At 49.7% G+C, this 27,314-nt stretch overlaps 1 protein-coding gene across 3 annotated transcripts; it reads left to right on the top strand.

Moving 5' to 3' along the window:
- The first annotated feature begins 11,156 nt into the window (after positions 1–11,156).
- Positions 11,157–27,231, top strand: ECSIT (ECSIT signaling integrator). 3 transcript variants are annotated; one of them, XM_042928504.1, is made up of 9 exons: positions 11,157–11,234; positions 11,447–11,583; positions 17,468–17,587; positions 21,012–21,429; positions 21,828–22,051; positions 25,628–25,685; positions 25,802–25,950; positions 26,152–26,257; positions 26,811–27,231. In XM_042928504.1, exons 3-9 carry the CDS (start codon positions 17,492–17,494, stop codon positions 27,059–27,061), a joined length of 1,302 nt encoding a protein of 433 aa, XP_042784438.1. In that variant the 5' UTR covers positions 11,157–11,234; positions 11,447–11,583; positions 17,468–17,491; the 3' UTR covers positions 27,062–27,231. The 3 variants fall into 3 exon arrangements, with proteins under 3 accessions (XP_042784438.1, XP_042784439.1, XP_042784437.1); XM_042928505.1 differs by having other exon boundaries at positions 11,206–11,238; XM_042928503.1 differs by lacking the exon at positions 11,157–11,234 and adding an exon at positions 11,245–11,368.
- The last annotated feature ends 83 nt before the right edge of the window (positions 27,232–27,314 follow it).

Below are 27,314 nucleotides of genomic sequence, written 5' to 3'. Positions count from 1 at the left end.
TTTGAAGCTCCGGAGGCGGCCCGGGCCTCTTCCAAGGCCGTCCCATTGGCCGCAGGGGCCTGCCAAGGGGCGGGGCACCCCCCACCTCGGCCACCCCCCCTCTCCCCCCCACGTGATGTCAGGGCCTTGGTATTGGGAGCCGATTGTGTCATTGTTTCCACCTAGGGGGGCGGCCTGGGTTATTATTGGGGGGGGGGGCTTGGTCATAAGAGATCAAGCTTTCCCCATCCTTCCCTACCCTCCACTGTTCTTTGGACCTCTGGCAGGGTCACCTAGTCTCTCCGTGTCTGTCACTGAGGTCACCTCTCCTTGTCTGTCTCCGGTCTTGAGGCAAGACCACAGCCCACGGTAGCTTAGCGAGCACCACCCTGGGTTTAGCTCCTGACGCCAACGGTCTGTAGCTGAGCCTCTGTTGCCACAGCTGTGAAATGGACCAATGGACAGTCCATGCCCGGTGTGGAGTGCCTGGCACAGGAAAGGACTCGGGATAAGGCCAGTATTTCCCCTGAGCGTCTGGCACCCCACTTCCGTCCCCTCCGGTCCCTCGGAAGGATCTGGGGGAGCAGAGATCCTGGATTTTACCCTCCCCATCTACCTGCGGGTTGCCTTGGCCGTGGGGTGTCTGTGTTAGCAGGTTTCCTTGTCCCAGCCGGGCCGGCCTGGAGGGATCCCGCGTAAACAGCCCCATCTGGCCAGATCTCACCCCCGGGGACCACAGAGGAGGATGACATTGACCACATCATGCCACTTATGGCAAGGCCACGTTAGTGACACTTGGGTGATGTCAGCAATATCTGCCATATACTGATGGGACGTGCAATTTGCTGGCCACATGCTAAGGGCACGGCTGTGATACGCTGATATGACAGCGGCTCTTATGTCAGGCCCTGTTACAAGGACTGTACATGTATCAACTCGTGCCTCACAACGCCCTTAGAAAGGGATGCTGTTACTTTTTTTTAAGTGAATTTATTTATTTATTTATTTTTTTTTTTTTAAATTTTTTTTTTCAACGTTTTTTATTTTTTTATTTTTGGGACAGAGAGAGACAGAGCATGAACGGGGGAGGGGCAGAGAGAGAGGGAGACACAGAATCGGAAACAGGCTCCAGGCTCCGAGCCATCAGCCCAGAGCCTGACGCGGGGCTCGAACTCACGGACCGCGAGATCGTGACCTGGCTGAAGTCGGACGCTCAACCGACTGCGCCACCCAGGCGCCCCAGTGAATTTATTTATTTAAAAATTTTTTTTTAATGTTTATTTTTGAGAGAGAGATAGACAGGGCGCGAGCAGGGGAGGGGCAGAGAGAGAGGGAGACAGAATCCGAAGCAGGCTCCAGGCTCTGAGCTGTCAGCACAGAGCCAGACACGGGGCTTGAACTCACAAACCGTGAGATCATGACCTGAGCCGAAGTTGGGCGCTAACTGACTGAGCCACCCAGGCACCCTTATTTATTTTGAGAGAGAGAGAGAGAGAGGGAGGGCGCCTGCCCGTGCACGAGTGGAGGAGGGGCAGAGAGCGAAGGAGAGAGAATTCCAAGTAGGTCGCCGCCATCAGTGCAGAACCCCACGCGGGGCTTTATCTCATCAACAGATCATGACCTGAGCCAAAATTCAGAGTCAGACACTCAACCGACTGAGCCACCCAGTCGCCCCCAGATGCTGTTATTATACACACTTTACAGATGGGGAAACCGAGGCATGGGGTGTGGAATCCCTTTCCGAGTGTCACACAGTGTCAGTGGCAGGGCAGAATTTAACCCCAGGCCCCTGCCCCTAATGCCATCGCGCTAAGTCAAGGTTCCTCAACCCCAGCACGGTGGACAACAGGGCTGGATAATTCTTCCCGGCCAGAGTCTCTCCTGGGCCTTACCGTAATTGAGGCGGCATCTCCGGCCTCTACCTACCAGATGCCAGTAGCACCCCCTTAGTCTTGACAAACAGCAACGTCTCCGGACATTGCCAAATGTCCCAGCAGGGAGACGGGAGAGGGAAGGCAGATCTTTCCTGTTTGAGAACCACTGGTCTAAACCAATAGGCTAAAATACATAAAACGAGCCCACAATTAGCTCCTGGTAGAATCCTAAATGCTGGGTCTGTTCACTCATGCCTCACAACAGCCTTCCGACGTGGGGTCTGTACGCGGCACAGAGAGGTGACGCCGCCCGCCTGGCCTTACACAGCACGAGGGCGACGCAGCCAGGATTCGAACGCGCAGATTCCGGGATCCTGCCCACGCTGAGCGGCCCGGGCCGGGCCACGGGTCTCTGCGGCGCAAGGAGGGGGGGGAACGCGCTCCTCGGCGGAGCAGGCGGCTGGCGCCCCCTGGCGGCCCGGGAGGGACGAGGGCGGGAGCGGGGCCTGGCGGGATCCGGCCGGCGGTGACGCGAAGCGCTGACTCACTGGGCTCCGCCCCGCCCCGGCCCTCGGCCGTTTGGCCATTTATAGAATCCGCGGGGCCTCTGAAGTCACTGCCCAGGCACGACGGGGGCGGAGTGGGGGAGCTCTTGGCGCGTCCCCAGACGGGGCAGCCCGGGGTCTCCCTAGGGGGCGACCCTCGCTGGCTCTGCCCTGTCCCTCCGATTCTAGTCCGTGTCGGTGTCTCTTTCTCTGTCTCTAGGTCCGTCTCTACCTCGCCCAGTCTTTTTATGTCTTTGTCTCCGAATCTGCCAGCCTCACTGTCTCTCTCTGTCTGTTCCCCTGTCTCTTCATCTCTGGGTCTCTGTTTCACCTTTCTAGGTCACTGTTTCTCTCACTCCATGTCTCTGTCGTTTCTGCCCTTCCCTGAGTCTCTTGTCTGCTTGATGGGGTTGAGGTGGAGGGAGGGGGCTGATCCCGTCCGGAGGCCCCCGCCCCAGTGGACTCCCCCATCACTGGCTGTCCAGTGTGTAGACCCCTTCTCAACTCCTGTCTGGAGTTCTCAGGTCCCAGCCCCTCTGTGCCTCAGTTTCCCATCTAAATGAAGGGTGGGATCTTGTAAGAAACGGAGTCGCCCCGAAGGGCTCGCGACGGTTATGAAAGAAAAACTCTGCCTTTCCTTAATCTAGGGAGTCCCCTAGAACCGTCCTGACTCTCACGGCCATCTAAAAATCAGAACACACAACTCTGTACTTGTGTGTCTCTGGGAGAGAGCCGCTGCCCCCTTCCCCCCGCACCCGCCTATCTGGGCAGCCCCCACTATGCCAGCCCCCTCGTATCTAGCTTCCCCTTCCTGAAAACAGGCAGAAGCTGTTGTTCATAATGTCTTCTGTTTCTGGAGGGCTCACTCCATGCTAGGCATTGTGCCAAACACAATCCCATTTTAGTCCTCACTGCCACCCTCTTGGGGCGGAAATGTGTAGACCCATTTTATAGATAAGGAAACTCAAGGTTCAGAGAGACCAAGCCACTCTCCTAGGATTACGCTGCTCCCGCTGCTCCTAGATCCTTTCACATGTATTTCTTATTTATTTATTTTGAGAGAGAAAGAGAGCATGGGGGGGGGGGGGGGGGCGGAGGGGGAGGAGAGGGAGAGAGACAAAGAATCCCAAACAGGCTCCGTGCTGCCAGCACAGAGCCCGACTCGGGGCTCAAACCCACGAACTGTGAGATCATGACCCCAACCGAAATCAAGAGTCAGACACTCAACCAGTATTTGTTGAGCACCCAAACACACTCCCACCTCAGGACCCTTGCACCAGCGGTCCCTTCCAGCAGTCACATTTCCAAAAGATGCCTGGATGGTGATGCCTTCACTTCTTCTGCTCCAATGTCACCACTTTGGAGAGGCCCTCCCTGACCACCTGCTCTAAAATAACAGCATCACCCAGACGGACTTTGAGAGGGTGAGCACGAGGGAATTGTTCACATGTGTTTGCACCTGACAGTTGCTGTGTCTGCCTCCATAAAAATTTTCACTTTAAAAAGTCATTTTTAGGGGTGCCTCGGTGGCTCAGTCAGTTAAGCGTCTGACTCTTGATTTTGGCTCAGATTATGATCTCACGGTTCGTGGGATCAAGCCCCGCATTGGGCTCTGCACTGACAGTGGGAGCCTGCTTGGGATTCTCCCTCTCCCTCTCTCTCTCTCTCTCTCTCTGCCCCTCCCCTGCTTGCACTCTCTCTCTCAAAATAAGTAAACTTTTTGCAAAGTCATTTTAAAAGCCCCCACTTATACCTGATGCTAATATAACACTGTATGTCAATTATATTTTAATGAAAAAATTAAAGGCCTACCACGCTCTATCTCCTTTCCCCGCTTTCTTTTTCTTATCATCTCCTGTTTTCTCAACTTGTATCTCATCCTGTGAGCATAAAAACTCCACGGGCAGGGCTTTGCTTGCTTTGTTCACCGCTCTGTCTCCAGTGCCCGTACATTGCCTGTATACAGCAGGCACTCAAAAAAGGCTTGCTGGGTAAAAGGAATTAAAGTTGATGAGCCAGGACTCAGACATTTGTCTGCAATGTTGGTGTTTAAGCATGCACAAAGGAAGGGCATAATTTCCAGGAAGTTCCTGGACTAAGGATAGTTGAGCTGGGGATCTCCTTTGCATTTGCATCCTAACTTTCCCCAGAAGACCAGCTTGGGGGTGGTTAGGGGGTTGGGCCTCGGGCCATGGCGGGAGTTATGTAGGCCATTCTCCAGTTTCCCACTCCCTGGTCCAGGCATGAGCTCTTCAAAATGTTTTGTAGGAAAAACATCTGGTTGAACAATGGAGACTTTTTTTTTTATTAAAAATTTTTTTTAACGTTTTTTATTTTTGAGACAGAGAGAGACAGAGCATGAATGGGGGAGGGGCAGAGAGAGAGGGAGACACAGAATCGGAAGCAGGCTCCAGGCTCTGAGCCATCAGCCCAGGGCCCGACGCGGGGCTCGAACTCACGGACTGTGAGATCGTGACCCGAGCTGAAGTCGGCCGCTCAACCGACTGAGCCACCCAGGCGCCCCTGGAGACTTTTTTAAAAAGGGGACCGGTGACTACCAGATGGGCAGAATTCAGAACACCCGACAACACCAAGTGCCAGGGAGGCCGCAAGAACGTTGTGGATGGATGTAGGCAGTTTGTTGAGAGGTTTCAAAATGACGAGTGTCCTTTCCTTTTCTGGTGGTTATAATTTTATATATCAAGTCGACTGAGCCATGGGGTACCCAGATGGTTGGTCAAACGTTCTTCTGGGTGTGTCTGTGAGGGTGTGTTTGGGTGGGATTCATATTTGAATTATAAACGGGAAAACAGACTGCCCTCCCCAATATGGAGGGGCCTCATTCAACCAGGCGGAAGCCTGAACAGAACAAAAAGACTGACCTTCTGTCCAGTAAGAAGAAAACGCCTAATGTCTGACATCCGTCTTTTTTCTCTCTCCAGACTGGAACTTCTTGGATCTCAAATTTGCCAGCTCTCACACCGGAACTTACATTCATTGGCCCTCTGGGTTCTCAGAGCTTCAGACTTGGACTAGAACTACATCGTCTGCTCTCCTGGGTCTCCAGCTTGCCAACTGCAGATATTGGACTTATTAGCCTCCATAATCATGTGAGTCATTTCCTTGTAATAACACCCCCTCCTGTCTCTCTCTCTCGTTCTCTTTGTTTCTCTCTATTCTAACTGGTTCTGTTTCTCTGGAGAATCCTGCTATTCAACACATCTTCTGATCCAGAAAATCATTTTTAGAATACACCTAAGAAGTACAAGTGGAGGTGTGAAAAGAACATTTATTGCAGTATCTTCTTGACAACAAGTTACCCTGGGGGCATCTGGGTGGCTCAGTCTTTAAGCGTTCCGCTCTTGATCTCAGTTCAGGTCTCAGTCTCAGCTCAGGTCTTGATCTCAGGATTGTGAGCTCAAGCCTCATGCCTGGGAATGACGCTGGGTGTGGAGCCCACTTTAAAAAAAAAAGAAGAATAGAGAGAAGGGGGTTCTGGATCCATATTCCATGGGTTTGGAACATGCCCTGTTGCTTCCTGACTGTGCGACCTTGGCGAGATATCTTAACTTCTCTGTGATTCCGTTTCCTCCTCTGGGAAACGGGCATACTGATAGTACCTGCTTCCTAGATTTCTTTCTTAACTTTTTACTTTTAGATAATTTTAGACTTACAGAAAAGTTCAAAAATAGCATAGAGTGTTCCCATTTACCCTTCACCTTGCTGCCCCTACTGTTAACATCTTATGTAACCAAGTTCACTTATTAAAACTAAGAACTTAACCTTGGTACAATACTATTAATAAACTACAGCCTTGATTTGGATTTCTCCAGGTTTTCTACTAGTCCTTTTTCTGCTCCAGGACCCAATCCAAGATCTCTCATGGCACTTAATTGTCATGTCTCCTTAGACTCCTCCAGTGACAGCCCCTTGTCGTTCATGCCCTTGGCACTCCTCAAGAGAACCGGTCAGCAACCGTGTAGACTCTCTCCACTTGGTTTATCTTGATTGGATTGAGGTTTTCACATTACTGGGAAGGATACCAGAGAGGTGATGTTCCCTTCGCATATCGGGGGCTTATGATGTCACCGTGACTCACTGCTGGTGACTTTAACTTCCGTCCCTTGGTTAAGGTGCTGTCTGCCAGGATCCGACACTGTGAAGCTTCTATCTTTCCCAGGGTTGTCGTGTGGACCGCGCGTAAAAGGGTCTGTGTCGGGGCTCCACACATACTGTTCCGCTGCGTTAATAAAAACAAACACAAAAACACAAAAGACACAACTATGTAAAACGCCTGTGCTTGAATCCACTCCTTCTGTAAGGATCAACAAGAAAATAAGAGCCATAACTGCTTCAAGAGGAGAAGGGACACTGGGAGCCCCGAAGACGGCGGCCAGGTCGCCGACACGACCGCCACTCACGCACGCCCTCGCCCACGTCCGAGCTGAGCGATCAAACTGCGCCTGCGCAGAGCTGGGCTCCGGCGCTCTCCCAGCAGTGCCCACGTGGCTGTCAACGTGCTGGGGAGGGGGCGTGCACAAGCCCCCTGTACCGGCAGTTGATTGGCTGGCGCTCCTCTCAGCCTGGCCAATCACAGGAGTCTTGATGCCGCGCGGCTGCGCACGCTTTCAGGCAGCCTGAGGGTGGCGCACGCGCGTATCCTGTCCCCGCATGGCAGTGCCTTGCCTTATGGAGGCCAAGGGACTGCAGATATGGCTTTTGCGGGGTGGATAACTGCCCTTGCCTGGAGCCTCTGTTACTGCCAGCCCCGCCCCCCCTCCCCGTTTTATGTGCTAATCCTCTTCGGTTAATAGCGTTCAACTGGGGCTTTCCAGGGGGGCCTGGGAGCGCCCTACTCCAATCTGACCTCATCTCGTATCACTTCTTTTTTTCTTTTTTAATTTTTTTTTAATGTTTATCTAGTTTTGAGAGAGACAGAGACAGAGCTTGAGCGGGGGAGGGGCAGAGAGAAAGGGAGACACAGAATCCGAAGCAGGCTCCAGGCTCCGAGCTGTCGGCACAGAGCCCGACGCGGGACTCGAACCCACGGACCGTGAGATCATGACCTGAGCCGAAGTCGGAGGCCCAACCGACTGAGCCACCCAGGCGCCCCATTTGTCTTTTTTTAAGTAGACTTTAAAAAATTTTTTAAATATGCACAACATAAAATTTACCATTTTTAAGTGTACACTTCCGTGTTATTAAGTACATTCACATTGTTGTGCAATCGTCACCACCATCCATCACCAGAACTTTTTTCAGTCTTCCAAAATGGAAACTGTTGCCATTTAACGCTAACTGCCCATTCTCTATTCCCTTCAGCTCCTGGCAAACACCATTCTACTTTCTGTCTCTCTAATTTGCCTGTTCTAGGGACCCCCTATAAATGGAATAATATAGTATTTGTCCTTTTGTGACTGGTTCCTTTCATTTAGCACAATATCCTCAAGGTTCATCCATATTGTATCATGTATCAGAATTTACTTAATTTTTATTATTTTATATATTTTTAAAATGTTCATTAGAGAGGGAATGAGAGAACATGGGGGAGGGGCGGGGGGGAACAGAGGATCTAAAGTGGGCTCTGTGCTGGGGCGCCTGGGTGGCTCAGTCGGTTGAGCGTCCGACTTCAGCCCAGGTCATGATTTCGCAGTCAGAGAGTTCAAGCCCTGCATAGGGACCTGTGCTGACAGCTCAGAGCCTGGAGCCTGCTTCGGATTCTGTGTCTCCCTCTCTCTCTGCCCCTCCCCCGCTCATGCTCTGTCTCTCTCACTCTCAAAAAATGAATAAATGTTTAAAAAAAAAATTTTTTTTTTAAATAAAGTGGGCTTTGTGCTGACAGCCGACAGCCCAGTATGGGGCTTGAACTCACAAACTGTGAGATCATGACCTGATCCAAAGTTGGATGCTTAACCCACCGAGCCACCCAGGTGCCCCCATGTTTTAAAACGTTTAAACTGAGCTATTACATAAAGTAAAATGTATGGATCTTAATGGAAAGCTCAATGAATTTTCACATATATACTCGTGTAGTCGTTACACAGCTCAAGCCATAAAATAATTCTTTTTAAAATGTCTTTATTGGGACACAAGCAAGCAAGTAAGCACACAAGCAAGATGGGGCTGAACTTTTGGGCTAATTACATGGGGTCAACGTTCCCAAGTTCAAAATAGATTAACATTAACAAGATGGCAGCCACAATTATGTCCTAAACAGTTCTGACGTTGTACTTAATCTTTTTCAAGCTGCCAGTGGTTGGAAAAGGCTTCAATGGAACAAGGGTCTTTGTCCGTGTCCCCAGTTAGAATGCCAGCTCTCCAAGGCCAGGATTTTTTTTGTGTTCACTGCTCTTCCTCAGTGCTTAGAACAGTGCCTGTTATAAAGGCAAGCCCTCAACAGATTCCTGTTGAGTCAATCTGAGCCTTCTCACGGTGGGGTGGGAAAAGCCTCAGCCTCCTGTGCACAACCCCCCCCCCCCATTCTGGCCCAGGGTCCAAGTCTCTAGCAGTGTTGAGGGAAGATCTTTGAGATCTCTTCAATTGCTTCCCGCTGTCGGCTCTGGGTCATGAGGGGCTCCCCTGCCTCACGCCTTGGACAGGGTGAAGTGGTACATCCATAGCATGTTGAGGATGCCCAGGACCAGCATAGCCAAGGTCAACACCCCTCAAATTTTAGAATGGCATCACAATGATGCCAGCTACATAGCCCAAAGCCACACCATTCAGTGAGGCCACTCGTGAGTTTCGGGGCAGCCGACTGTACTCAGGAACCAACTGTGGACAGGTGGGTTAGAGGATCGGAGGTTGAGGGAAGGGGAGGGGAATGCAGAAGACCGCGAAGGTCCCCTCGTGTCCCCAAACCCAGGCACCCAAAATTAGCAAAGGGCTTTGAGCAGAGAAGTAACTCAGTAAGGCAGACTGCCCTGGGGCTGGGGAAAGATGCCAAAAGGCAGGGGCAGGGTAATTAGTCAGGCATGTGGAAGGTGAGCTACAGGGGGCTGTCACAAAGGGACTGGTGGTCTAAAGATTGGGCACATTTATCCATTAATCTATCCATTGTCGTAACTAACATCTGTTGAGCACCTACCATGTTCCAGGTCCTGTCCCTACAGCTGGGGACACTACACATCACAAACAAATTCCCCCTGTCCTCATGGAGCTTATAGTAACCGAGCCCACAGATGTTCAATCCATGCAGGCAAGGAGGAGGAGGGTTCTTTACATGAAGCAGCAGAAGCCAAAGAGAGAAACTGCATGGTAACACGGGCACATCTGATCCTGGTTCGCGGAGAATCCCCACCAGGTCTGGAGAGAGCAGGGGTCAGAAGTGTGCCAAGGATTGTGTGAATGTGACCCTGGGGTCCCACCCAGCTGGATCCTATCTATCTTAGGGCGGGTAACCAGAGCCCTCAGCCACAGTCTGTGGGGTGAGGTGAGCAGGGGGCCCACTGAACCCTGGACAGCCGTGGACAGGGCGGCTGGGGGCCTGGTGTGGAGCGGTCAAGGCCCTGGGTCAACCTCTTCCCGGGGCTGGGGCAGAGAGAGACAGCGGGCTGGACAATGAACCCCCTTAGCTGGGCCAACCTCAATCTGAGAACCTTCCTGAAGAGGTCCCTTCCTCACCTGGTCACCCACAGCAGTGTCCACCCCACTCCCCTGTGCTGCCAGTTCCCCACACTCGCAGGAGTGTAGAGTAGGGGTGAGAGTGAAATGGAGAACGTCCCTCTGGGCCTGCTGACTCTGTTACAGAGTGCAGTTGATGTTGACTGTCTCCGGGGAAAGCAGGTTGTACCTGCTGAGAGCGCTGATGGCGAGGGAGAGGAGGATGAACACACACCTGGGGAGGAGACAGGGGCAAGTTGGGTGCCCGCCCTCCTGGCCCCGCCCCTCCCTTCTGGCTCCGTCCCGCACGACCGGAAGTCCCACTGGAGGCATTTGCTTGAGTCCAAATCACAGCCAGAGGCTGACGAGCACGCGCTGGCTGAGCACCCAGGAGCTCCTTTGGTGCAAGACCAAGTCAGAAGGCTGAACCACTGGAGGGGGCGCCATAGGAATGGGCTGGGGTGGTCATTGCCCTGTGGCCAAGTCTCCGCCCCGCCCCAGGTACCGCCTATGCCCAGCAGCTTTATATATATATATATATATATATATATATATATATATATATATATATGTAATTTATGTATATATATTATAATATATATAATTCATAAATATAAAATTCGTATATAAAATTCATATATATATATATATATATATATATATATATATAATCCCATGAGGTTATTATAACTGGCCCATTTCAGGGTGAGATGACCCAGGCACAGATGAGTTAAGCAGTAGCCCAGAGTCAGGGAGCTAATTAGCAAAACTTGTCTCCTTCACTGCTATGTATCAGCCCAGTATCCTCAGCGACTAAAACTGCGCCTAGCACACGGTAAGCGCTCAATAAAGGTTAGGCGAACAAACGAAGGAATCCACATCACTTCTACCATCAATGTTTTATTTTCCACATTTCAGGTGGGAAAACTGGGCCTCCACCTGGAGTCACAGGCCGCCTAAGTCCAGCCTCCCAGCCCGGATCGGTCCAATCATTCCTTTCCCTGCCTTAATGGGGCTGCGGCTTGCCCTGTTAGGGGTGGGGCCTGGCTCGGTGTGAGGAGGGACCAAGTTCTTTCTGTCTTCCTATTGGTGCTCCTCCATTTTGGGCGGGACCTCTCTAAACCTGTGTTCTCGATTTGCTGTCTCCCGGTGGCCCCTGACCTGGAAGCTCTCTGGGTAAAATGGCGGCGCCCGGAGTCACGACCGCGCCGGCTTGGAGTCCGCGGTTTGCCGCGTGAGTATGTAGATCGCCCGTGGGGAGGCGAGAGCAAACTGCTGGGTCCTGGGGTGGCCGGTTCTGGGCCGGCAGGACGGGAGGACAGCCCAGAGCGACCCAGCTGCAGGGCCAGGGCACCGTGACCTTTGGAGGTGCGGGACGGGGACGTGCTGGAAAAAGCCGATCTCTGTATACTACCCTCCCCACGTCCCTAATCTCCTATTTTGCAGATGAGACAGCTGAGGCTCAGAGAGGTTAAGGGCCTCTCCCGAAGTCACGCCGGAAGTTGGCAGCTAGGCTGGAATTCGGACCCGCGTCTGTTTATCCCAAGGATCCCAGAATCCTGGCAGCCAGCCTCAGAGCTGCTGTAGGTACACCCCGCCACGGCGTTCAGATGTACAGATCATAGATGTTTTGTAGCAATTTAGCTCTTCTCCCCATTCAACTGATACTTGTTAGGCACCTGCTTTGTACCAGGCACTGTCCAGGTGCTGGAGACACAGCAATGAGGAAGACAGACAAAAATCCCCTATCTCCTGGGGTGGCCAGACATTAAACAAGTCAGAAATGCAGGGAACAGGTGATTTCAGATGCTAATAATTGTTAACAGTGCATTCATCAGGGTGATGGGTGCTTGGATTGGGAGTGGGGCTGTGGTCCAGGAAGCCCTCTCATTTGAACATAGACAGGCACGACCAGAGACAGCTATGGACGAATCTAGGAGAAGAAATTTCCAAACAGGGGGAATAGCAAGTGCAAAGGCTCTGAGACTGGAATAAACTTAGCTTGTTTAACAAACAGCGTAGCTAGAGCTGCGAGAGCTAGAGTGATAAGAGTTGAGTTTGGAGAGGTAGACCCTGTCTACCCCCCACCACGGGGTTCAGACTTACAGATCTGAATATCTGTGTAATATAACACTAGTGATTTTTAGGCAGAGAACACTGAATTTAGTTTACATTTAAAAAAAGCTCCCTCTGGCCACGGCGGGGAGAACTGACTGGAGGGGACGTTGGGTAGGCCTTAAGGACAGAGATCATGGGATTGGGGTGGTGGCTTGCCGATGCAGAGAAATGGATGTATTTGGGATGGACTTGGACGTACTCATCAGGACTACTTGGTGGACTGGATGGGGCAATGAGGGACATAGCGGATGCAGAAATGACTTCTAGGTCTGTGGCCCGAATGACTAGGAATGGTGGTGTCATTCGCTAGGGTGGAGAGGAACACGTTTAAGCAGGGATATCACTTTGGAGCAGATTAAGTTGGAGACGGCTGGGTACATGCCAAAATGGCAGTTAGGTATGGGGGTTGGAGGTCAGGACTGGCAATAACTGTTTGGAATCCATCAGAACATAGATTGTCATTTTTCAGACTTTAACACACGTAGGAGAAACCTGGACTCTTATTAAAATGTGGATTCTGACTCAGGAGATCTGGGTTAGGGCTGAGATTTTGCTTTTCTTTCTTTCTTTTTTTTTTTAATTTATTTATTTTTTAACATTTATTCTTTTTTTTTTTTTTTTTTTAATTTATTTTTGGGACAGAGAGAGACAGAGCATGAACGGGGAAGGGGCAGAGAGAGAGGGAGACACAGAATCGGAAACAGGCTCCAAGCTCCGAGCCATCAGCCCAGAGCCTGACGTGGGGCTCGAACTCACGGACCGCGAGATCGTGACCTGGCTGAAGTCGGACGCTTAACCGACTGCGCCACCCAGGCGCCCCTACATTTATTCATTTTTGAGACAGAGAGAGACAGAGCATGAACGGGGGAAGGTCAGAGAGAGAGGAAGACACAGAATCCGAAGCAGGCTCCAGGCTCTGAGCTGTCAGCACAGAGCCCGACGCGGGGCTCGAACTCACAGACCACGAGATCATGACCTGAGCCGAAGTCGGACGTCCAACCGACTGAGCCACCCAGGCGCCCCGAGATTTTGCTTTTCTAATGAGCTCCCAAATGATGATATTGATATAGCTGATCCCTGGAACACACTTTGAGTAGTGAAGATTCAGATTAAGGTCTCAATCTTAGCAGCATATTAGAGTCACCGGAGTGTTTTATTTATTTTATTTTTTATTTTAGAGAGAGAGAGAGCGTGAGTGGGTTGGGGATAGAGGGAGAGAGAGAGAGAGAGAGAGAGAGAGAGAGAGAGAGAACGAACCCCAGACAGGCTCCATGCTGAGTGCTCAGCATGGAGCCTGGCTCTGCCGATCTATGACCCTGGGATCATGACCTGAGCTGAAGTCAAGAGCTGGGTGCTCAACCCACTGAGCCACCCAGGCGTCCCCATTGCTGTCCTTTAAAATGCTGATGCCTACCTTTAGATACTTTGATTTATTATATCTGATGTATGGCCTGGGCATGGGAATTTTTAAAAGCCCCCAAGATGATTCTAATATGAACAAAGTTTGAGAACCATTAAAGCTGCCTACAAGAATACAGAGAAGAGGGGAACAAGTTGAAAGACACTTCAGGGTAGCAGACAGACAGATTCAGGATGTGGGACTCTTTGCAATCTTAGTACTCAAAGTGTGGTCCCCACACCAGCAACATCAGCATCATTTGGAAGCTTGTTGGAGGTACAGGATCTTTAGCTCTACCCCAGACTTGCTGAATCAAAATCTGCATTTTAACAAGATCCTAAGTGATTCATCTACACATTCAAGTTTGCAGACATTGTAGCTTTAAAGAAGGAAGTGGGTCATGTCAAAAAGGTGGGAGGAGGGCCTCACCCATGATGTATGTTTCTGAGAAATTGAGCAAAATGAAGCCTTAAAAATAATCATTGGCTTTCATAAGTGCAAAATGCAAAAGGGGCCTTTACAAATGGTATTAGTGGGGTGGTTGGGGCAGCAGCCAAGTTGGAGAGAGTGAGGAAACATAATGTGTATACACCTCTTGGGAGAAACTTTACTGTAAAGGGAGCAGAGATATGGAGCAGAGGCTGGAGGGAGTCTTCAGGTCAAAATGGGAGATGTTAGAGAAAGTTTAAATGGTGATAAGAATGATCCAGACATTTCCCATCTCATTTTATGAGGTCAGCATTATCCTGATACCAAATCAAACAGACACTAAAAACTACAGACCAATGTCTCTTACGAATATGGATGTAAAAATCCTCAACAAAATAACAAGCAAACCAAACTTTAGCAACATATAAAAAGTATTATATACCATGATCAAGTGGAATTTATCCCATAAAAGCAAGATTAGTTTAAAATCTGAAAATCAGTTAATGAGATACACCATATTAATAAAATAAAAGATAAAAACTACATGATTATTTCAGTAGATACAACAAAAAATACTTCACAAGATCCAGTATGCTTTCTGATAGAAGCATTCAACATCTGGGTATAGAAGGGAATTTCTTCAACCTTATAAAGGCCATGTATGAAAAACAGACAGCTCACATTATACTTAATGATAAAAGACTGGACACTTTTCCCCTGAGATCAAGAATAAGAAAACGATGTCCACTCTTGTCACTTCCATTCAACATTGTACTGGAGGTTCCAGCAAGGGCACTTGAAAAAGGAAAAGAAGTAAAAGATACCCAGTTTGGAAAGGAAGAGATAAAACTATACTTGCTGATGATGTGATCTTGTATATAGAAAAGAATCCAATAAAAAGCTATTGGGACTAATAAGTGAGTTCAACAAGGTTGTAGGATAGATCAACATATAAAAATAGTATGCCAATATAGAAATACATATAGTGCCATACTGGCACTGAACAGTGTGGAAATGAAATTAAGAAAATAATCCCATATACGTAATAGCTTCATAAAGAATGAAATATGAATAAATTTAACAAAATAAATAAAAGACACATACAGTGAAAACTATAAAACACTGTTGAAAGAAATTAAAGATGATCTAAATAAGTGGAGAGGTATCCCATGTTCATGGATCAGAAGACTTAATATTATTAAGATACCAATATTCCCTAAACTGATCTGTAGACTCAATACAATCCCTATCAGAATCCCTCTGACTTTTTGCAGTCATTGACAGCTGATTCTAAAATGTATATGTAATTGCAAGGGACCCAGAATAGCCAAAACAACTTTGTAAAAAAAAAAAAAAAAAAAAAGTACAAAGTTGAAGGACTTAACACTTCCTGATTTTAAAACTTACAAACTGTAATAAAACAGTGTAGTGCTGGCTTAAGACTCAATATAGATCAATAGAATTGGGAGCCCAGAATTAAACCCTTACATTTACGGTCAATTGATTTTCAGCAAGAATGCCAAGACAAAAAGTACACTTACCACGATGAGCACAGAGTAATGTATAGAATTGTAGAATCACTATATTGTACAGCTGAAATGAATATAACACTGTATGTTAACTATACTGGAATTAAAATTTTAGAACTTAATTTAAAAAAGAAAAAGAGTGCCAAGACCCAGAAATACAGAAAGAATAGTGTCTTCAACAGATAGTACTAGGGCAACTGGATATCCACATGAAATGAACCCCTTTTTCACACCATACAGAAAAATTAATTCAAGGTGGATCCCAGGAATAAATGTAAGAGCTAAAACTATTAAACTCTTAGAGAAAACATGGGAGTAAATCTTCATGACCTTGGGCTAGGCAGTGGGGTTTTTTTGTTTGTTTTTTGTTTGAATTTAGTGGGTTTTTTTTTTTTAAATGTTTATTCATTTTTGAGAGACAGAGAATGAGCAGGGAAGGGGCAGAGAGAGGGAGACACAAAATCTGAAGCAGGCTCCAGGCTCTGAGTTGTCAGCACAGAGCCCAACGTGGGGCTCAAACTCAAGAACTGCGAGATTATGACCTGAGCTGAAGTCGGACACTCAACCGACTGAACCCCCCAGGCACCCCGTAGTTTAGTGGTTTTTTTTAGATATAACATCAAGATCACAGCTATAAAAGAAAAACATAAATTGGACATCATTGGAATAAAAACTTGTCCTGCAAACAGTAACATCAAGAAAGTGAAAAGTCAGTCTAATGAATGGGAGAAAGTATTTGTAAAACACAAGGGCCTAGTATTCAGAATATATAAAGAACTCTTACAACTCAATAATAAAAAGATAAGTAACCCAATTTTTTAAATGTACAAAGGATCTAAATAGACATTTCTCCAAAGAAAATACGCATCGGCCAATAAGGGCATGAAAGAATGTTCAACGTCGCTTTTTAAGGAAGTGCAAATCCAACCATGAGATATCACTTCACATTCACTAGTGTGTCTGTAATCAAAAAGACAACAAGAATTGGCAGGGATGTGGAGAAATTGGAACTCTTACATATTGCTCATAAGAATGTAAAATGGTGCAGCCACTTTAGAAAATCGTTTGGCGGGTGTGCCTGGCTGTCAGTTGGTAGAGCATGCACCTCTAGACGTAGGGTTGTGAGTTCAAGTCCCACATTGGGTGTGGGCCCAGCTTAAAAAATTAAAATGAAAAAATAAAACAGTTTGGTAGTTCCTCAAAATGTTAGAATTAACCATACGTCTCAGCAATTTGACTTCTGTGTATCTACCCAAGAGACATGTAAACACTTTTTCACACAAAACTTCCACCCAAGTGTTCATAGCAGCATTAGTCCTAATAGTCAAAAAGTCGAAACAACCCCAACTATCCATCAACTGAGGAATAGATAAATAAAACATGGCTATATCTGTATAATGGAATTTTTTGACAAAACAAATGAAGTCTGTTACATGCTACGACATGGTTAGCCTTAAACACATGCTAACTGAAAGAAGTCAGCCACAAAAGAGCACGCGTCGTATTGTACAAACTACCCGGAATAGGCAAATTATAGAAACAGTAAGGTCAGTGCTTGCCTGGGGTTGAGTGATGAGGGGAAATAAGAGAGACTGCCGATTGGGTATAGGTTTTCTTTTTGGGGTGACAAGAATGGTGTGAAATTAGATTGCAGTGGTGGTTGTACAACTCTGAATGTACTAAAAAAAAAAAACCATTGAATTTTACACTTGAAAAGGCTGAACCACATGATACGTGAATAAAGCTGTTAAAAAGAAAGGATGATCCAGTAGGGAGGCAGGCCATGGCAGGAACAGATTCCTCGAGGCAGTGAAAGGTTTAGCCCAAGAAAATCGGGACGCTTGATCGTAACAGCCATTGTAAGTCCATGCGGTGAATGAAGAAACCAGTGGGGCTGGTGAGTTGGCCATGCAGTCTGGAACACGGCCACAGCCCGGAAGGGGTCTCCTCTCCATTAGCTGGCTGATGCTGTCTTTTCTCTGTCTCGGCCAGGTGGTTGTCTGACAAGTGGAGGCAATGAGCTGGGCCCAAGCCATCCTGCTGGCCCGGGGCCTCTCTCGGGGCTGCGGAGGCATCTGCGGGGCCACCGTCACGGGAGCCCCCTTCTCTCAGGTAACCACCAGCTGAACAGTCGTCTGCTCACACCGGCCGGCCTATCTGTTCTGAGGGCCAGTTGACCCCGCCTTAATTCATTTTAAGAAGGGCTGGTGCCCATGCGGGTAAGGGAGTTGAGTTTGGAAATAAGGATTTGTGAGCTAAGTAGATGTGGGTGGTGGCTGTGGGTGACCCCTGTATCCACTTGTTGAGATTTGGGCAGAAACTTGAACTTCCATCCCTTCCCGGGGTGACCAGATGGCCCAAGCCAGTCAACGGGCATAGATGGCTACCACAGCGATGGTGGCCGCCGACCTTGTTCTGTTGTGCTTCACAAACAATGCGGTTTTGGGTTTTGTCTGTTTGTTTTTACAAATTGAGGGTTTGTGGCGACCCCGTGTCGAGCAAGCCTGTTGGTGCCGTTGTCCGACAGCGTTTGCTCTCTTTGTTCTCGGTGTCCCGTTTTGGTAATTCTTGCAGTACTCCAGACTTACTCATCATTATCCTATTTGATCTGGGATCAGTGATAGTGACTTGCCGGAAGCTCAGGCGCTGGTTAGCATTTTTTAGCAATAAAGTATTTTTTAATTAAGGTACGTGCATTTTTTTCAGACTTAGTGGTATTGCACACTTTATAGGCGACGGTGTAGTGTAAACATAACTTTCGTGCGCACCGGGAAGCCAAAAAATCGGTTTGACTCCTATTATTGTGACGCTTGCTTGATTGCTGTAGTCTGGAACTAAACCCTCCATATCTCCGAGCTATGCCTGTACCTCCCTTACCGAGCACTTCCTCTGGGCCAGGCCGCGTGCTATGCTTTTTGTTATGCTTTTATCTCATTGGTACTGTCTCCCCTTCTTTTGGCCATTCTAGAGGTTCCTTTCGATGTTTATTTATTTTTGAGAGAGAGAGATAGAGCATGAGCCAGGGAGGGTCGGAGAGAGAGGGAGACACAGAAACAGAAGCAGGCTCCAGGCTCTGAGCTGTCAGCCCCGAGCCTGACGCAGGGCTCGAACCCATCAACCGTGTGACCCAAGCTGAAGTCAGATGCCTAACCGACTGAGCCACCCAGGCGCCCCGCTTCCTTTCTGATTTTTTAAAAAAAAAATTTTTTAATGTGTTTATTTTTGAGACAGAGAGAGACAGAGCATGAGTGGGGGAGGGGCAGAGAGCGAGGGAGAGAGTATCCCAAGCAGGCTCCATGCTGTCAGCAAGGAGCCCGCCTCTGGGCTCGATCTCCCAAATCGTGAGATCATGACCCGAGCCGAAATCAAGAGTCAGACCCTTAACCGACTGAGCCCCTCAGGCGCCCCTCGCCATATATTTTTAAAGATGCCGTATGTATAACCATTGTAATTTAAACATTCAATTCCATTTCAAGTCAGAAATTTGGTGGTGTTGCCATCCACACGTGGGTTAGCGAACATTTTTGTACTGAGTCAATACGTATTTTTGGCCTTGCAAGCCACACGGTCTCTGTTAGAACTACCTGGCTCTGCCCCTGTAGCACAAACACAGCCCCAGACTAGACGTAATAAATGTGCGTGGCTGTATTCTCATCCACCTTTAGTGACGAAAGCAGGCAGTTGGCCATATTGGCCCCACAGGCTGTAGTTTGCTGTCTTACGTTGCGGAGGGATCTCGCCTGTCCCCAGTAGCCTCCATTCTTCACTCTGGGGAACAAGATCTTCTTGACCCAAGAGAAACACCATCAAAACAGAAGGGGAAGCCGAGGCCTGAGCAGTAAAGCGGCATGTGGTCATAACCTAGCAGAGGACAGGCAAGCCAAGATTCCTGCCGACTCCAAAATCCGCCTTTTCTCTTTTAAGTTTTTGAAAGCTATCTTTTGAATAGACAATACGGCTAGTTACAGCGGGCAATTTGGTTCAACATTCAAAAAGTTCCGGGGCGCCTGGGTGGCTCAGTCAGTTGAGCGTCCAACTTCAGCTCAGGTCATGATCTCGCAGCCTGTGAGTTCGAGGCCCGCATCGGGCTCTGTGCTGATGGCTCAGAGCCTGGAGCCTGCTTTAGATTCTGTGTCTCCCTCTCTCTCTGCCCCTCTCCCGCTCATGCTCTGTCTCTCTCTCTGTCATAAATAAATAAACATTTTTAAAAAAAGGGTTTTTTAATTAAAAAAAAAAAAAGTTCTAAGGCTACACCATGACCCCACTTAGCTCCCCTCTCTCTCGAGGCAAGAGATGTTCCCCACTTCACGCATTCCCTTCCAGATATATTTCACAGGAGCAAAAAAATTATATACATACAGTTGATTCTCATTATCCACCAGGGTTATGTTTGATAAAGTGGCCGCATACACTGACCTAGTAAATACTGAACTGTCGCCTCCAGGGACATGTGGGGTCGGTTCCTGCGAGCCTCTGCTCAGTTTCATCAGCGAGTCAGTATCTTGTTGGATGTGCGTTTCTGTTTAAAGACATCTTATTTAATATATGCTGTTGGCTCATTAACGTTGAACTCACCGCCAACAGCACTATAACTCAAGCCTGAATGTAGCTTATCTACCACACGGTATTTTCTCTGTAAGGAACAGCAGAGCCTTCTTGCCTGTAGGAACGCTGGACGGCCCGTCAGTACTATGCGTGGGGGCCATTTTCAACCGCAACAGCACCGACCAGAAGATGTGGAAAATGTGCACTAAGTAAATCTCTAACAGGACGCTTGTTGAGAATACAAGGGCTGAATCCAGAAGGCTGAGCGTCACCTTATTCCATCTCAGCTGGGAATGAACGGGCTTGGGTGACTCAGATTTCTCACTGCACAGCCTGTGTCTGTGAATGACCAGGAAGGTGCTGAGAGTATCGGCGTTGGGATTGCAAATCAATGTAGCAAGCAGGCAAATTTCCAAATACGGAATCCACAGCTAATGAAGATCTCTTGTATGTCAGTGGGTGAGGCTTCTTTATACCTATGGGACCCTACTGAACGCACCACTTCACACATTGCTTGCTTTGCTTTCATAATATATACCCTGGGGCTCATTCTGGGTCACACAAGACCCTCCTCAGTGTGTCTGATAGACGCAGGTGCCCCTCGTCCAGGTTCATGGCCATTTGCTTAACCATTTCCTTGCTGATGCACGGTGGGGCCGCTTTCCCCTGCTACGGTGGAAAAGGCAAAAGTCATTGGGCACAGGTTGGTAGGTAGCTGTAGGATTTAAAAACCAGACGCAGGATCGCTGTATCCGAGGGTGTTTGTTTGTTATCCTGGCGAATATTGCCGAGCTGCCTCCATGGGGGTTTTACCATTGTTCTCTCACACTTCGTAATGGTGCCTGATCTTGGGCTTGTTACCACAGCACCACACGGCCTCAGAGGCCCTGAGGGATGCCCGCTGGCACCTTTCCCAGGAAAGAGCCGGCCCGGCAGTCCCCCAGGGGCCCTGGGAGGGGCCAGATTCCAGCAGCGGTTTCTCTGTCCCCAGGTGTCCCTCCAGGCCCCGCGGGGTCTCCACTGCAGCGCAGCCACCCACAGCTCTGACTCCTGGCTGGTCCCTCCCCCACCTAAGCCCCCAAGGGGACCCACCAGGGCCCTGGCACCCCACGAGGAGCTGTTTAGGCGGGCACCAGATGGGGCGCAGGACAAGGCGAACTTTGTGCGGGCCGTGCAGACCTTCGGGCAGCATAACGTGCACAAGCGGGGCCACGTCGACTTCATCTACCTGGCCCTGCGCAAGATGCGGGAGTACGGCGTCGAGCGGGACCTGGCCGTCTACAACCTGCTGCTCGACGTCTTTCCCAAGGAGGTCTTCCGGCCTCGAAGCATCTTCCAGAGAATCTTCATCCACTACCCACGGCAGCAGGAGTGCGGGATTGCTGTCCTGGAACAGATGGAGAACCATGGTGAGGCCAGCAGGCCCAGGGGCAGGCAGCGGGCTCTCCCCCCGGGACGTGGGCCCCTCCGTCGCTCCATGGCTCCAACTTGCCTTTCCTCTGTCTGTTTTGCTGGCTCGCGCCCCCTCCCCCCTCTCTCAATCTCTCCTCTGTCTCTGGTCTCTTTCCTCTTTCATCTCTCCCTCTGACCTTTCCTTTAAATTCTGATTTAAATTCTGATTCTTTTCTCCCTCACCGTCATCAATTCCCTGACTAAATTCTTCCTGTCTCTGGTTCTTTCCATCTGGCCCTCCTCATGATTCCCTCTTGGTCCCGGCTCTTCTGGCCCTCTCCGTCTCCCATGTCTCTGTCTCCCCTTCTCCCTCCTGCCCCCTCCCTGAGGCTCTGCCTGCTTCTGCCCGACACAGGGGTGATGCCCAACAAGGAGACCGAGTTCCTACTGATTCAGATATTTGGACGTAAAAGTTACCCCATGCTCAAGTTCGTGCGCATGAAGCTGTGGTTCTCCCGCTTCAAGAATATCAACCCCTTCCCACTGCCCCGGGACCTGCCCCAGGACCCCGTGGACCTGGCCAAGTTGGGCCTGCGGCACATGGAGCCCAACCTCAGCGCCAGGGTCACCATTTACCAGGTATCCACCCCCGTTCGCACCCTCGGCCACAGCCGTGGGCTGAGCCCTTGCTAGATTCCCGTGGCCCTCACTCCTCCCGGCGGCTTGACCTCTGACCTCTTCTCCCGCCCCTCTCCCCCTACTGTCTGTATTCTGGGCATCTGGCTTCCTTTCTGCCGGTTTTCTTCTCAGGCTTTTGTGCTCACCCTTCTTTCTGCCAGGGACACTTGTCCCCAGGACTTCATGTTCTTCAGGTCTCGGCTCTGCTGTCCCTCCCTCAGGATCCCCTTCCTGACCACCCTAGCAGAGGCACACTGGGTGCTTGGCTTGGTTGCTCATTCACCACGACTCAGTTTCCCCTGTGTCTCTCAAGGCTCAGCACAGGGTCCGGCACAAAGCTGAGCTCAGCAGGTGTTTGCCGAATGACTGAATGAAATAGTCCACACACAGACACACACACACACACCAGTGTTCTAGGGGCCCCACTCATGCCAGACCACATGGGGGGATCCTGTGGTCCTGAAGGCTGACCCCAGGTAGCAGATAATTTCTCTCAGAGCTGCTGGTTCTGAGCTGGAGAAGCACTGGGGGCTCTGGGAGCCCAGAAAGGGCAAGGAGCACGGAGGGCTTCCTGGAGGACGTGAGGGTGAGCTGCACTCAGGACAGAAGAGACAAGGAGAGCATTCTGGGCAGAGGGAGCAGCCTGGGCTGGGGTTCAGAGGGCAGCTGGAATTGCTGGAGATGTAGAAAGAGCTTCCTTTGGCCAGTGCAGGAGGTCGGGGTTGGGGAGAAGAGACCAGGAGGGCACCAGGTTAAACAGCGTGGTTTGGACCTGTTGGTGAAGAGGGAGCCACATAGAAGTTTTGAGAAGAGGAAGGATAGGGCGGGAGTTCTGTTCTGGAAGGAGTTTCTGTTTCGAAAGCATCCTCTGGTGCTTGGCCACATGGGTGTTGAATGGGGGCTGGGTGGGGCTGGGTGGGCAGAGGACCGAGTTAATAGGAGAGTGGGTGATGGGGTGTCTGGGTGAGAAAGGACAGAGACTTGGCCTGGAGCATATTCCAGAGGAAAGGTATTCTTTAACTCACGTCTTCCTTTTGAAAAGTAAAGCTTTAGAAGCCAAGTGGTACTCGAGAACACAGGATGAAGAGTTCTCCCACGGCCTGGTCCCCAGTCCCCACTCTCCTTCCCCGGAGGTGACCACATCTGTGTCTCCTCCCAAAGAGATTCTGTGCATTTGCAAGCCGATCTAGACTTTGTATTTATGCTTTTCTTCCCCTAATTTTGAAAAGCACGTACAGAAAGTTTGAAAACATGGTAAAATGATCACCAACACTGCCTAGATCTCAAATGGGAACAATCCAAGCTCCATCAAGAGGGAATTGTCTACATAGATCATAACACCTCAGTCAGGTTGGTAAAAAAAAAAACAAAAACAAAAACAAAAAAAACCACAAGTGAAAGGTTGAAGTATGTTCAGTGGTCCAGTTAACTCCCTTCAGCATGAGAAGGGAGAGGAAATAAAAGTTCATACATCGATTTGCCTATTTTCACAAAAATAAATAATGCCAAGATAAGTCTGAAATGGGTAGAAATCATTATCTCTGGGCAGGTAGAGGAGATGGGGTAGAGAGAACAGGAGTGGAAGAGAGACATCTGTTTAAAATGGATCGACATTTCAACTATGTAAATGTTTTAGTGTATTTTTTTTTTAACGTTTATTTTTTTTTGAGAGAGAGAGACACAAAGCACGAGCGGGGGAAGGGCAGAGAGAGAGGGAGACACAGAATCCGAAGCAGGCTCCGGGCTCCGAGCCGTCAGCCCAGAGCCCGATGCGGGGCCCGAACCCACGAACCGTGAGATCATGACCTGAAGGGAAGTCAGACGCTTAACCGACTGAGCCACCCAGGCACTCCGATGTTTTAGCGTATTTAAAACAAAATCAGAGAAATGGGGAGGAGGGGGAACCACCATACTGGCAACAAACAGAAACAAAAGGGATCAGACGAAACATCTCCTTGATGGCAAAACCACTGAGACAAAAAGTTCTTCTGAGTCAGTCATCCAACTGCCCATCCTCTGTGGCCTCTATTCTAAGAACACACAAATCTGTAGAGAAATCCCAAGCTTAAGTCCCACAGCGTTATGGTTAGCAGTAATATCCAAACTGTGTATTTTGATGGATAAGTAAAGGTGCTACTGTTGATAGGAACCAAGATTTTTAGTGTGCGAGACAAAGAAAAATATACAATCAAAATGCTAAAGAAAGAAGAAACACGTGTGAAATTTAAAATGAAAAATCCGTATTAAAAAATCAGACTAATTATATTTTTCAGTAAAAAGGCCCAGGAGCAAAACATATACTGTGTCTCCCTCCCTCCCCTTCACCCCACTCCTCCCCCAAAAACTTCTACTTTAAAAATGTTTCTCTGGAGCACTGGAGTGGCTCAGTCAGTTAAGCCTCCGACTCTTGGTTTCGGCTTAGATCGTGATCTCACAGTTGTGAGTTCAAGCCCCACGTAGGGATCTGTGCTGGCCGTGCTTGGAATTCTCTCCCTCTCTTTCTGCCCCTCCCAACTCATGCTGTCTCAAGTCTCTCCCAAAATAAATAAACAAACCTAAAAAAAAAAAAAAAAAAAACGTTTCTCCAATGAAACAGCATTCTACCTGTGTTCTGCACCTTGCCTTTTGCTGTTTTTATTTAAGAATATGGCTGGGAGCTTGTTCTATGTCCATACCTATTGATTCACCTCTGTTCTTTTTAATTTGAAAGGATGGATGATATGTGTTGCAATAGTAAGCTCTCAGACACTTCAATCGAAGAATAGATGCATTTTTTTTTTTTTAAGTTTACTTTTTGAGAGAGAGAATGTGCGCACGCCCCCGGGTGCATGTGAGTGGGGGAGGGGCAGAGAGAGAAGGGAAGAGCCCAAAGCAGGGCTCGAACTCAAGAACCATGAAATCATGACCTGAGCTGAAATCAAGTCAGGTGGTCGGTGGGACTGAGTTACCCAGGCACCCCAAGATGCGTTGTTTGTGTTTTTTTTTTAATTAAATTTCATCTGGTTTTTTGAATCACGGCAGTATGTAAAATCAAAAAGATATAAAAGGGATTTCCTTTCCTCCCAGTTTTCTGCAGAGGCAAACCCTGATTTGCTTCCTGTGTCTCCTCGGGAACACACTGTGCATGTGAAATTATTTTTCTTTTTAAACCGTCACAAGCACAGAGCCCTTAGTACGTGCCAGGCCCTGTTCTCAGCATTTTGGGACCTTCCGAATTAAGTGCTGTCATCCCCATTTTGCATCTGCAGAAACGGAAGCATCCAGGTACGTTGGCTGAGCCACAGTCACACGGCCTGTGGCAGAGTGGATTTTAGCGCAGGTAGGCGGGCGCCAGGGTCCCCTCTGTGTGCCCATCTTCAATGTCAGCGGCTATTGCCAAAGTGGAAGAAATGAAGAAGGGATGGGCTTGAGTCGACGGGTAGGAGGCTGAGAGGAGCCCTGAATTTGCCGGGACCTCCCGCTCCCCATTTCTCTCCCCAGCTCCCCTGTAGGGGCTGGGGCCCACAAGCTTCCTTCCACCCCTGCTCCTCCTTGCAGACGCCTTCTGCCAGAGACTCCACAGGTGCGGCAGATGCCACTGAGTCCCACATTGTAGGTAAGGCTCTGGCCTGGGGTGGCTGGGTTCTCCCCAGGCCTGCTGGGTGGGCTCCATGGGCCTTCGGGTAGAGCCCCTCAGCCAGGGCTCCCTGGGCACGCGTGTCTCCATACCAGGCATCCAGACTCCTGATCAGCAGGCTGCCCTGGCCCACCACAACCCAGCCCGGCCTATCTTCGTCGAGGGCCCCTTCTCCCTGTGGCTCCGAGATAAATGTGTCTATTATCACATCCTCAGAGCTGACTTGCTGCCCCCGGAGGAGAGGGTGAGAGCCCAAAGCTTGAGTGGGGGGCGTGAGTGTGTGTGAGGTGGGGGTGGGCTGGCACCACCCTGAGGGCTCATGTGAGATCTCAGAGGTGCAGGGGGGAAGGGGAAGGGAGGGATAGCCCCTGGTGTGGGGGGGATAGGCTTCAGCCGGCTGCGAGATCCTGGGCCTCTGACTGCCTGCACCCCCTTCCCCGGGTAGGAAGCGGAGGAAATTCCAGAGGAATGGAATCTCTACTACCCGATGCAGCTGGACCTGGACTATGGGAGGAGCGGCTGGGATGACTACGAGTTTGACATCCATAAAGGTACAACTGGGATGGGCACCAAACACCAGCTGAGGTGAGGCCTCTGGGGTGGAAGGCTGGCACCCAGGCTGAGACCTAGCCCAGTCGCCACATGCAGACCCAGCAGATGCCCAAGTACACACACACACACACACACACACACACACACACACACACACACACCTCACTCCCCAGGGGCTCCAGGCCTGTCAGCCCTTGGTCATGGAACACCTCTGTGCTGGCTACCGAGTGTGACCAGGACAGGCTCAGTCCTTGCCCTTAGGCAGCTCTGGCCAGTGGGGGAACAGGCAAGTCAAGTTATATTCTTGGGGCCTAAGGGGAGGAGCACCAGGCTTCAGGTGGGGTGTGGGGAGGACTTCCTGGTGGAATGTCAAAGAACCAGGAGGCATCACTTAGGTGAAGCATGGGATTGGCAGTCTAGACAGAGGGGATATCTTGTGCAAAGGCTTGGATGCGCAAGAAACATCCGCCTGTGGCCCGGAAGGGGTGCAGGCACGGGGGTGCTGCTCCAATCCCCACGGCACAAACTCTGAGCGCCTGTTTCTCCCAACAGTGGAGGAAGGCCCTGTCTTCGCCATATGCGTGGCGGGTGCCCACGACCAGGCCACGCTGGCCAGGTGGATCCAGGGCTTGCAGGAGACCAACCCAGGCCTGGCCCAGATCCCCGTGGTCTTCCGCCTGGCGGGGTCCACCGGGGAGCTCCTGGCGACCTCCTCAGGACTGGAGGAGCCGCCCCCGCCCCCACCAGAGGGCCAGGAAGAAGAGGAAAGCAATCAGCAGCGACAGCAGCAGGGACAGAGCTGAGGCTGATTGGTCACCAGCACAAACCGTGGACTAGTGTAATAGCATGAGGTGCCCTTTGAATGTACAGCAAATAAAGGTTTTCCGGCTCGGGGCGGCCTTCTCTCTTCTCTGACAGCGTGGCGTCTCTGCCCCTTTAATGTTTGGTGGCCTGGTTTTTCAAGGGGTCTGCGGCATCCGGGACTGACAGATCAGACCCCAAGCTTTCCCTTTGTCTTCACCCGACAGCTCCTACCCTTCCCTTGTCACCCTCAGG

Source organism: Panthera leo, chromosome A2, assembly GCF_018350215.1.
Source record: "Panthera leo isolate Ple1 chromosome A2, P.leo_Ple1_pat1.1, whole genome shotgun sequence".
NCBI classification, from domain to species: domain Eukaryota; kingdom Metazoa; phylum Chordata; class Mammalia; order Carnivora; family Felidae; genus Panthera; species Panthera leo.
Note: the sequence above shows the minus strand (reverse complement) of the source record. Positions and strands in the feature narration are given on the sequence as shown.

Coding starts and splice junctions, on each gene's coding strand:
- ECSIT (XM_042928504.1), top strand. CDS start 17,492: ATGAGCTGGGCCCAAGCCATCCTGCTGGCCCGGGGCCTCTCTCGGGGC. Junction 17,588..21,011: donor CGGGAGCCCCCTTCTCTCAG/GTAACCACCAGC, acceptor CTCTGTCCCCAG/GTGTCCCTCCAGGCCCCGCG. Junction 25,686..25,801: donor CACTGAGTCCCACATTGTAG/GTAAGGCTCTGG, acceptor TCTCCATACCAG/GCATCCAGACTCCTGATCAG.